Source organism: Barbatula barbatula (assembly GCF_947034865.1).
Source record: "Barbatula barbatula genome assembly, chromosome: 1".
Classification (NCBI taxonomy): domain Eukaryota; kingdom Metazoa; phylum Chordata; class Actinopteri; order Cypriniformes; family Nemacheilidae; genus Barbatula; species Barbatula barbatula.
Window position 1 is genome coordinate 26,872,296 of NC_136766.1, and position 12,291 is coordinate 26,884,586.

Consider the following 12,291-nt stretch of genomic DNA (forward strand, 5'->3'; position numbering starts at 1 on the left):
AGAACTTTCTGGACGGTGTTCGTGAGACAATTCAGAAAAAAAAGTTCTAACAAGAGTATAGTTCACTGAATATTGTTGAATGTAAATCAGATGTAAATTTTGGATTTTAATTTTTATCATTTCAGTTTGATATATGTTTTAGTTGGGTTTAAATGTGGTTACATGACAAACTGGTTAAGGAAATTATTTGGTTTGTCTAACGGTATAGGAGGTTAAAACTAAAAGCTAATTTGAATAAGACCCTAACTCTAAATTGAAGATCAGTAAACCTTAAAAGCTGTCCAAAATCAAGATCAAATCAGAGTTGTGCTGTACTCGATAACTAAACAAGGATAAAGGTTAAACAGCAAAAGCGATAAAATGATGTTTTAAGAGAATACGAAAAGAAAACCAAAGACAACACCGATTACTCATATTTTTCTGCATACATTTTCTTGTTTTTTTGTATTGTTTTATTTTCAAACCGATTCATGTTGTTTACGTGACTATTCAATCAAAAATATATTTTCTTTGAGTATTTTACCTGTTGTATGATTTATTTACTGCCAGTATTTATTCCGTTCTCCACTAACCTTGAAACTGGTCCGTTGCTCCAACCTACATTGGGGGCACTTGTTACATAAGCGTTGTCTATGAGCAAATACCAGGCACAACAGGTGTGGATCCCTACACACATTGGAAAATCAACTCGGCCTTCTAGTTTTCATGCTACTTTCTAGAAACAATTAGAAACTAATAAAACAGATTATACAATTAGACTGTATGGGCCCACAAAGCGAATTAAACCATACCTAACTAGTCTATGACAAAAGATATCTTAACCGGCACACATTTGACTATGAGAAAGTGTTCTAAAATAGATAGTGGATTCCAGATCTGCTAAAAGTATGTAAATAAAGTTACTGAAAAATTTAAAAGAACATGGATAAACACACACACACACACACACACACACACACACACAACAGATGAAAGACATTAGGGACCCGTTTCAGAAAGCAGGGTAAGTGCAAACTCCGTGTAAGTTAACCCCAGAAAACGGGATACTCTGGGTTTTCCATTTCAGAACGCGAGGTATATCAAACCCACGACCACGGGGTAAGTCAAGCCCGTTTCAGAAATCAAGGTATCTTATACTTAGAGTGAGGACCCATAGTAACCTACTCTGTGAACCTAACCTGGTCCGGAGCAGGTTTTATTCCAGAGGTTTGTTACAATCTCCGCCCCCTTTTAGAAACGCGAGGGGTGTTGAAATTGCCTACGCCGTTTGTTTATTCATTCGTTTTCCTTAATCGCGCACAAGTTCGTAACACAGACAGTTAAATGGCATGTCTGTTTATTCAGGAACCCGTAGTAGATGAGGAAACAGCATTAATTTTGGTAAGAGTTAAATTTACGTCGGGAGAGAATATATGGTGAAGCCCTGTTTGGATGTTTTATCATATCTGGAGGATTTTTTTTTGAGCAATACCGTTTTTCCCAACCTTGCAAACGTTGTGTTAAAATGCAGATTTGTAACTCTTTTGTTGTTCTGGAAAGAAAACAAGGATAAGAATATTTACTCGCTGTGTTTCATAAAGAACAAAACTAAATCATTTTATTTTGAGAACTGTTTTGTTTTCTACTTTGCAAATGTATTTAAGAACCATCTATTTTATGACTGAGATTCTCCAGAGTATTTTAAAATTAAACATAATTCGAGGACCACAGTATATTTTGTTCATTTGTGCTATTTGTTTTGTTTGATTACGCTTAATAGGTGAATTCAAAGTGTTTAGAAGGTAATTGACATTACTTGTTATAAGAATTCATAACGTGTCTCAAGAGATGCAAACTTTCCCATTTTGTCTATGTGCTGTGCAGCATATAATATAGGTCATGCTGAATCAAGTTTAACATAGAACCACACATTCTAGATCCGTTCACACAGTCTAATCACAATACAATTGGAATGGGGAGAGAAAATTTTAAATTCACAATAAATAGTTGAACTGTAATGATCATAGTCCCTGTGAAGTTTGCTTATTAAGCTTTACTACTTTAGATACTTTCTAGAGTATTAATCTGTGCGTGGCTATGTGTCTGAATTCATAAAAAGTACAAGAAACACAAAAAACAAGTGCAGCTATGCATGCAGTTGGTTATGCTTTAACTTGACAGGTCTAATTAAAATAAGCAAGAGTAAAGCTCTAAATACAAAGTGCACACATCCTGATTATTATCTGCGTAAGAAATGTCCAACAACCTCCACCTGTTGCAAACTGGTTAGGTAAATTAACAAGTCTAGAGAAGCATTACGGTAATCACTAGAGGGGCGGCGCCATCCTGATATCCAAATGTATAAATTTTGATTCTGGTTTCCTAATGCTTCATGGAAACTCATGTTTAGCAATGATGGGGTTGTGGCAAGTAGTATTATGTTTGGTGCTTGTTCTTGTTGGCTTGTCTGATGCACAATGGCGGGGAAGATCGGCCCAAACTCAGAAGCCTCGTTCATTTAGGCCTAGGTCAAATATGCAAGTTCCTCAGCAGAGTGAAACTAGGATGCCTAAGTTTACCCAAACTAACAACCCCATGCTTGTGCCACAGAGATTTCCTTCTCAGTTTTCAATGCAGACTGGTCAAGATCCTGTCAGTGTTCAGTCTAAACAGCTTTTGCAGGGTCCGATGGAAAAACTGACGTGGACCTTTCCAAGACTGCCAGAAGAACCGGCACAGCCAGAGATTCCTTTTGAGCTGCGGCGCCCTGTTTCTCCCAATAGTGTAGGGGCTCAGTGTGGTGATAATTCAGTGTATGTGGAAGTGATGGAAGACTTCTTTGGCACCGGAAAACCACTAATGGCTTCTGGTTTTGCACTGGGAGGCTGTGAACCAATAGGGGAGGACAATAGTGCTCGAGTGCTCATCTTTGAGTCAGAACTGCATGAATGTGGCAGCATGTTAACGGTGAGAAGACTGATCCTCTACTTGCCAAAAGTGTTTAGGTTCTGAATTTGAGTAACATTCTTGTTTCTTTAGGTAACCGATGATGAGCTTGTTTATGCCTTCAACCTAGTCTATACTCCCCAAGAGGCTTCAAATGGTGTTCCTATTGTCAGGAGTAGTTCTGCTACTGTCAGTATTGAGTGTCACTATCCAAGGTGAGGTTCTGAGCTCAAGATGGCTGTATACTCATGCGTGTAGTGAAATATTTAGCTATTTGTGGTGAAGAGCTTTTTCTGTAATCTATAGAATGCATAATGTGAGCAGCAATGTCCTGGTGCCCACTTGGGTACCATATGCAGCTACAAAGGTTGCTGAAGAGCGGTTGGTCTTCTCCCTCACGCTTATGACTGGTTTGTATTATACAGCTTTAGCTTTTAATGTAGTTTCAACTTCATTTTGAAGACCATGTCTATTTTGTCCTTGAAACAGATGAGTGGCAGTTTGAGAGACCCTCAAACCAGTACTTCCTGGGTGACATTGTGAATATTGAGGCCTCTGTGAAGACGTACAACCATGTACCCCTCCGTGTGTTTGTGGACCGTTGTGTAGCCACTTCATCCCCTGATGTGAACTCTGACCCCAGATACTCATTCATTGAGAATAATGGGTAAGACATGGCCCTTTATTCAGCCCATCCTAGAAGTATTGAATGGTGTTTAACTCTTTTCTTCACCAGGTGCCTGGTTGATGCCAAGTTCACAGGCTCGAGCTCTCGCTACCTGCCTCGATCTCAAATTGATAAGCTGCAGTTTCAGCTGGAGGCTTTCAGGTTCCAGCAAGTGAATAGTGGGCTGGTATGTATTTGCTTTAGGTATGAGCACATTATAGTGCACGGTTTTGAAAACTGTCTTTGCAGGTCTACATCACATGCATTCTGAAGGCGGTTCCTTTAGCCACTCAAACAAACCCTGAGCAGAAGGCTTGCTCTTTCTCCCCTAATGGGTATGTTTCCCCCCAAAAGCCTGCACTGGCTCAGTAGGGTGACGTTTATCATTGAGGATGTCTTTGTTTGGCAGGTGGGTGTCTGTAGATGAATCTGATCAAGTGTGTGGCTGCTGTGACTCAACCTGTAGCAGCAGTAGTGCAAGCGATCAGGTTAAAGGTATGGGTTAACACGTAAACTTGCAAATTCTTATTATGGTCTTGGAAGTTTCTCAATATTTGTCTGTTCTCTATAGATCTACAGTGGGAGCAAGTATCTGTTGGGCCCCTCAATGTGAAGGAATTTGGCTTTGGTCGACTGTAATTAGAAATGGCTATGATGTCAAGTGCTGAATAAAACTGTTCAGTGATTTATACATGGTCTATAAGTGGTCGTTCTTCAAGGAGTCTTGAACATCTAATTAACACTTTGGTTCTTATGCCACTCAAAGCCTTTCTACCTTAAGCGGTAATTTGGGTGAAAGCCAGGTAATGCATGGCAGGTAAATGATTCTTGACTAGGACCTCTGCTGGCAAAAGTGAGCGACTGCGCTGTTGCAAAATGTTTCACAACAGACCACAAAAAATAAATGAGATTATATGAAGTTCATGACAGCAATCTGTTCCAATGCATATGAGTCAAAGATAACGTATAGTGGGTGTAGACATCAAGCCCGTAGGCAGGGGGGGTTCGGGTGGTTCGAACAAACCCCCCCTCACTGCCTAAGGTCCAGAATTGAAGTCGTTTTTTTCATTTGATTATTGTCATCATTGTTTTAATCAATGCTTGTGACACATTTCTGGGTTGCTGTTTCCAATTAATATGATTATTATTGCAGGACGCGTGTGCGTGCGCAGACAGAGAGAATTATCGCAATACACTTTTCAAAGCTGAATGATGCAAAGATGCGATGACCTACTTGCGGCGCGATTCGCGCGAAGGACGCACATTGAGCGTTCGCGTGATTCGCGTGAGTTGAAAAATCTGAACGTTGGCGAAAATTCGCGCGGTATTAATCAATCGGGAGCTTGCTCTGGTAGGGCCGTGAGCGAGCGTCAGAATATTGGCTTTCAGAGCCAAATTTCTCTAAATTACTCACATAGCCTAATAATTTGAGACGACAAAATGGCCAAGCGGTTGAGAAAGAGAAAGGTTAATTAAGAAAATGGTTTGAATTTGAGTAGCACTAAACTATTAACTATTAATAAACTATTATACCATTAGGAGTCATCATAAATACATTTCTAATCATAATTAAATCTCCACAATAATTCAAGTAGTACCTCCGGCCCGTGTAATTTTCTGTTACAAACCGACCCCCATTAAAGACAGGGAGAATTATGTGGCCCTTGCAGAAAAAAGTTTGGGGACCCCTGGTCTACAATATAATAGCCATATAAACGTAGCGTTATTATAATAATAAAACATAGCAAAGAGGTATTGACAGAGAGTCAAGAAATGATGATGAGAATAATTATTATTAATATTTCAGTAAAGTTCATTAAATCTATTCTGTTGTTAGTGAGGGCTTTAAACTTATGAACTGTGTATGGACTGACAAAAGTGTTACACGAGGAAGCAATTTGACAACAATGCGATAAATATTTTAGGTGCATCAAAAAGCGTGCTGGTTAACATACTTATTAGTGCATAAAGGTCACCAAAATGAAGTATTTGAACCTCATAATTAAATACAAAAGGAGGAGAAAAACTGCAAAAAGGTCCACTTTTTGAAAAAAAGAACCTCCCCTATCAACTGGCTGGCTACGGACCTGGACATTTTTCTCTAAACTTTTGTAACTAATGAATAAATGCCGACACAGTTTGTTGCATTCTATTACAAATAGCTTTCCTGTAGCTCCGTGGTAAGAGCAGTTTGTTAACGCAAGGTTGTGGGTTTGATCCTAAGGGATTGCTGATACCCTTCAAATGTATATGCATATACATAATGCTATGCAAGTCGCTTTGGGTAAAAGTGTCTGCCAAATGCCTATATGTAAATTATTCACTGTAGTCTAGTAAGGCCCATATGCTGACTATTTCAGATTATCAAATTACTACCTAAAATAATCTATGAAGATGTGTTCCAATACTTTTCAGCACTCATCACGAGGGAGTCTAGCTGTATAATTACCCAGATCCAAAATTCTTGCAACAATGAACTCTTACAGTAGGCTATAATCAAACTATAAAATGCAAAGCAATACAGTACACCTCAACAACCTAAGAGCGAGCCCTGTGTTGTGCTTTCTAAAACATTTCAATCTGAGGTAAGGAGTCACTTTAGAGAACGAATCAAGCATTGATACAAAGCTTCACTGAAAATCTACATAAAGATGGCCTAGGCCAGGGGTCTGTATCCTTTTTGAAGTGCTGTGCCATAAATTCTTTTCATGGCAACCACTGTGCCATTTTAAGATCAACGTTTAGTATTCCATGTAATTGTACCACAATATTTATTTTTAGATTGACACTATTTGTATACTTATACTATATGACTATAAGACCGAAAAAAATACAATTGAATAGACTAAGATTTTTTTTCAATAAAAAAAAATTGCACTGATTTCTTAATTTTAAACTGTTTATGCAAAACATTTTGCTCCTTTGAAAGGAAGACAGCAAGAGTATAAAACACAAGTAGTATTGGAATCCACTTCTAATGCTGCTTTTTCACATGTTATAGTTATCATCTTTATTTTTAAAATTTATTTAACAACTGAAACGGTTACATATGTATATAAAAAAATTATAGAACAAAAAGCAGAGCAGCAAGAGTTTGTAAAACAAATAATACTGTAATCACGTTTTAATGCTGCTTTTCAGTGTTAAATCAAGGATTACCAACATGGCCCAGTGTAGGCGAATGCAAGATTAAATAGATGTACAGTACTTATTAATACTACTTGGTGTGAGCCCTGGTCCTGTTTTCCTTTGCTGAGCTCTGTTACCTTGGGAGTGTAGTATGTCACCTTAAGTTTCACGCATGCTTCGGAATGATCAACAGTCAAGCGATTGCGAGAGGGACAGAGCACATATTGAGTATTTTCGTTTTACGTATCTCTTTTTACATATATCTACATTTATGCATGCATTTGAATATTAACCAACATGATATATCTTTATTTGTGCATGCATTTGAATATTAATCTACATATCATTTCACATTGCATTTTTAATATCACACTTTTTTATTATCACACTTTTTATCAGTCATGAAGCATTAAGAAGTATTCATAGGAATAATAGAATAGAATATTAATTATTAGAGACATAATCAGAAACCATATTTAACCACATTTAATTCAAGATGATTGTGAGCAAATGACTAAGATGATTTAATGACTTAATGTTACAATCAGTATACCAAATGACTTAATGTTACAATCAGTATACCTGTTTAATGATTAGTTACATAAAAATACTTATATAGCATGCTTAAGAATACTTTTCAACATTTTACAGCAATGTAAAATCCAGTGATGTCTGTGAGGCCTAGAGGCCTGAGGCCTAAGGTTCAAATAAAGTTCAGAGGATGAGATACAGAAAACTTAGTTGCTTTCCTCTAACCAATGCATTGCATGGTCAAGGACACATTATGAGTTCACCAAGTTGCTTCACCGGAAGAGAACCGGAAAAGTGTCCAAATATGGGCACATTAATTATTTGTTAATGCACCAACCAAGATTCCACGATTAAAAACGTATCCTGTTGCCTGGGATCTATTGGTGGCAGAAATAGGGTTATTGGTCATTAAAAATAAGATATAACGGGAATTTGCCTGATTGGTGAAACAGACGAACCCCCTGCACCAGTTTTCACTATAATTATGGGGTTGAAAACACTGTATTTTTAGATGCTTTGGGAAGATCTCACTTTGTTTGGCATGCGCAAATAAAGTTTACTTTTTGACACCTGGACCTTCTTTGTTTGAGCAATTTTTTGAAACTACAAGATCAATTTTCTACAACACACATTGTTCACGTGTGAAAATATTTGCTCGCAGAGGTATGTCGATCCAAAAACCGTCAGCAAAGCCAAAGCAACTCTTTTGAGACAGCAGAATTTTTCTGGCAATGATGCCCAGCATGTAAAATGCAAGATCCCTGATTGACTGCTGTGGTTTCCAACTCCTTGCGGAGTTCTGTAAATTTTGTCATCCAGAGTGCTGAACTCTTGAGCTCAATTAGCTGCATTTCCATGTCCTGTCTATCCATCCACTCTATCAGAGATGCATCGAATTTGTGTCCATCGAAGCTCAAAGGCTTAATCAAAAGAGGGAACATTAGTCCAAAATTCCAAAAGTCCCCAAACCGTGTTGTGAACTCCAATTCGAGTTTGAACATGTATTTGGATATTTCACTCGTGTTAACGCTGCACTGTGCGTACAGCTCCCGTACATGTTTGAATTATCGGAATATGGAGGTAGCGATATCCCTTGAGAAAACTGCCAGCTTGTCCATAAACGCAGCCCATGTTTCGAACATGTTCAAAATGGTGTGTTCAGCCCATTGAGGTGGAGATTAAGCTTGTTCAGGTGGCCTGTGATATCAGTGAGAAAGATGACTTTCAAAACCCATGTCTCATCTTCGAGTTCAGTGTAGTAATTAATTTGTGGTTGCCATTGTTTAAATTTTTAAACTAATGTTTGTCCTTTATTGTTATAAAAACATGGTTAAATCAAGGCATGCCATAATTTAGATAGCTTGAGGTTTTGATTGAAATTATATTTTTTTATAGTTGAAATTATATATTTTTTATAGTTGAATAGAATAGTATAGTTAAATAAATGAATTCTAGTCCTCCATGTACACATCCAGTACTTGCAAAAATTAATTTTATTTCCATTTTATGCTTACATGAACACAAAACCACTAAGAGCCACAAGACTATGGGCGATGGCGAATGGATGGCCAGGTTGGATTCAATAGACCAGCCCCAAAGGCAGCAGAAATGGCATGACCTCTATCAGAAGGTAAAGCAATGTTATCTGTATCTCATTACATATTATGCAGTATACAGGTCACCTTACAATAGTGCAGACAATATAGATCAGTATTGTTTCTTATCTTTTGTAGATAGATAAATGACTAATGCAGGCCCGTGGACAGATCTCCCTCTTTGGAGAGTCTAAGCACTGCAATTGTGGATTCCACACCACTAAGGTGATCTATTTGAAAATGACATTTAACGTTTTATCATATATGTCAATAAGTACAATAAACAATGAAATGCTTTACTAACCTCCCAGCTAACAAATTTAGGTTCTAAAAACATTTTCAAAACATTGCATTTTGGTTGTGGAAACATTGCTGTGGAATGTTTCTGAAACGTTAAAATGTCCAGTTTTCTTGTTGTTGTTATAACGTTATTTAAGGGTTACAAAAACATTCTTCTATAACGTTTGCCTAACTTTACATCCAACCAAAATATAACGTTCTTTAAACATAAAAAAAACATTCTAATAACGTTATTTAAGGTTACAAAAACATTCTTCTTTAACGTTTGCCTAACTTTATATCCAACCAAAATATAACGTTCTTTAAACATAAAAAAACATTCTAATAACGTTATTTAAGGGTTACAAAAACATTCTTCTGTAACGTTTGCCTAACTTTATATCCAACCAAAATATAACGTTCTTTAAACATAAAAAAAACATTCTAATAACGTTATTTAAGGGTTACAAAAACATTCTTCTGTAACGTTTGCCTAACTTTTTATCCAACCAAAATATAACGTTCTTTAAACATAAAAAAACATTCTAATAACGTTATTTAAGGGTTACAAAAACATTCTTCTGTAACGTTTGCCTAACTTTATATCCAACCAAAATATAACGTTCTTTAAACATAAAAAAAACATTCTAATAACGTTAAAATGTCCAGGTTTCTTGTTATTATATTATTTAAAGGTTACCAAAACGTTTTGTATAACGTTCTATATACATTAATTTCTTATATATTAGAACGTTATTTACAGGTTACAAATACATTTCGTGCAACATTCTCCTAACGTTATTTTCACTCAAAATACAATGTTCTTTGAACACCTACTTTTTTATATTCTTATAACATTAAACGTTTCTGTTAATTTACTGTTAAGAACATTAATAAAAGATTACAAAACACTTGATACAACATTCTTCAAACTTTATTTTCATTCAAAATATGAACATAAATATCGAGTATTAACAATTTCTTAACAGGTTAGTATTCAAAAGTGACATGAAACATTTAGGTAACAAATTAAATTGAAATCTGCCTTTTAAAACATTAAAACGTATTTAATTATTAAACATGTATCAACAATTTAAAAGAAAAACATATTAAAACATATATTATTAGGACACTGCAATTTGAATCTGTTTGTAGACTGGACTCCTGTGCACACCTGTCTTCTGTCTCCTTATTCTCCACCTGTGAAGTGAACAGATCATAATTTATTATTTTTGATCATGATAAATTCAGTTTGGCTTACATACAACTGAATTCAGTTATTTGCTTTAAAACGTTAAGGCTACCTCACACTGATCCGTTTCTTAAGTTTCTTAATAACAATGTTGTGAAACATTACATTTTCACTTTCTTTACAAAAGCTTAGATCTGTAGGATCTACAATGTCAAACACAGATTGATCCATCTGAAGAGTGCACGATCGTTGCTCATCACGCAGCGCTATCGGCTGGCTAGGACAAAACCTTTGGTTAACATACTTTATATCGCGTTTGGTAAGGACACGATGTTAACAGGTTCATTTAAACATAATATGGTGGTATTTCTGCTGTTTAAACTTATCAGAACGTTCTGGGAAAAAACTAAAGCTTGCTGGAGATAATCAGTCAACAATGATAACTAATCAACTTAAATATGTTCCTATGCCATGCAAAATCGAGAATATCATAACCCGCAAACAACAAAGTACATAAAACTCTAATTTTGAGGTCAAACAGATCTGCCATCAGTGAGCAACCACCGAATTCAAATAGGCCTATTGGCGCCCTGCTCTAAGTTCAACAAAGCATTCAATAAAAGACTAGAGTGACTGAAATCGATAATGAAACATTTACTTATTTTATTGCACTTTCGGTGGGTAAAAAATATAAATATAGCTAGAATGTTTTAAGCTGAAATAGGCTGACCCATGCTAGATTTAAATGTAAAATATACTTCAAAACACGTCAATACACGGTAATGTAATATCCAGTCGCATCTTAATTTAGTAATAATCGCAATAAACACATGAAGATGAGACTAAATAAGATTACATGCTCTGTACTCACCTAGTGAAGCGCCATGTGGAGTGAACAAACGTTCGTTGTGCGCATGCGCGATCCGTTTTGGGCGCGATCCGATTTTCGCGCCATGCTCTTAAAAAGACAGCTTACATTTTAAAATATCAGCTTCATAATATTACTGATTTCCCATGATGGATGGATGGATAATGAATTGATTGATTACTTAATAGACATTTAAAATATGATTACACAATTAATAATCAAATATTTTATTACACATGCCATCAATAATAAGTAAATATATTATTATTTAAGATTTATATAATATAAAATATGTTAATTAATGTTAATATAAATGTAATAAAATACCACTAGCCAGACTGCTTAACAAACAGACCAGACTGTGCCAGGCCATGCGTCCAGCGAATCTGTCCTCCATTTATAATTTAGAGCCATGAAAAACTATAATTGTGCTATATTTTTGTCCCAGGTTATGTGCAGAGGTGTTTTGTCACTCACTGATGCATAAAAGAGCAAACATTGAGTTGTCCATTAAGTTAAAATGTTATTATAGGAGACAATTGTGCAGCTCTCAATCATTTGTAGTCAGAGCAGCATTAGGCCTACTGTAAATTCAGCCATATAGATGTTACAATGTGAAACAAAGCATGGCGCACAAGATGACAGGACACTGTGCTGCTCAAATGTCAATTTTTGGGTTACACAGAGATCCTGTCTCAACTGGGCATACTAATCATAGACATTTACATTTTCTAGCAAACATTTTCTACCATAAATATGTAGTTATTTCTTTCTTAGAAGTGTTGTTTGGCCGAGTACATGTTTCCCATACTGCTCTGCATTTCACACATCCAAGTGCTCACACACAGCAGTGAGAGTACAGTTTTTGCATCCATTTTTGCTGTGGTGCCCGCGGAGCATGCGCGCGTTACTTCCGTGTTAAACAGGAAGAACCCTCGTCAGTTTCCGGTTTGCAAGACTTAAAGCAGGTAGAAATGGGAAACTAAGAAAATGTATCAATTTAGCAGATGCCTTCCACTGCAGGACACCGCAGTGGTGTATAGAAGAAGAACTAATGTCTCTTTTTCCCATTTCACAAGTCTCCCCAACTGGAAACTGCAGAGAG

General features: G+C 36.4%; 1 protein-coding gene across 1 annotated transcript; it reads left to right on the top strand.

The window, feature by feature from the left end:
• Positions 1-2,249: 2,249 nt before the first annotated feature.
• LOC306891902 (zona pellucida sperm-binding protein 3-like) lies at positions 2,250-4,515 on the top strand. The gene is made up of 8 exons (XM_079452525.1): positions 2,250-2,946; positions 3,019-3,140; positions 3,232-3,335; positions 3,415-3,592; positions 3,662-3,779; positions 3,842-3,927; positions 4,002-4,087; positions 4,164-4,515. The coding sequence occupies exons 1-8, from the start codon at positions 2,365-2,367 to the stop codon at positions 4,229-4,231; spliced, it is 1,344 nt and encodes a 447-aa protein (XP_079308651.1). The 5' UTR covers positions 2,250-2,364; the 3' UTR covers positions 4,232-4,515.
• Positions 4,516-12,291: the final 7,776 nt, after the last annotated feature.

Excerpts from the sequence above, each read along its gene's own strand:
- LOC306891902 (XM_079452525.1), top strand. The coding sequence starts at position 2,365 with ATGCTTCATGGAAACTCATGTTTAGCAATGATGGGGTTGTGGCAAGTA. Across the intron at positions 3,141-3,231 it reads ATTGAGTGTCACTATCCAAG|AATGCATAATGTGAGCAGCA; the intron begins GTGAGGTTCTGA and ends TGTAATCTATAG. Across the intron at positions 3,780-3,841 it reads AGCAAGTGAATAGTGGGCTG|GTCTACATCACATGCATTCT; the intron begins GTATGTATTTGC and ends CTGTCTTTGCAG.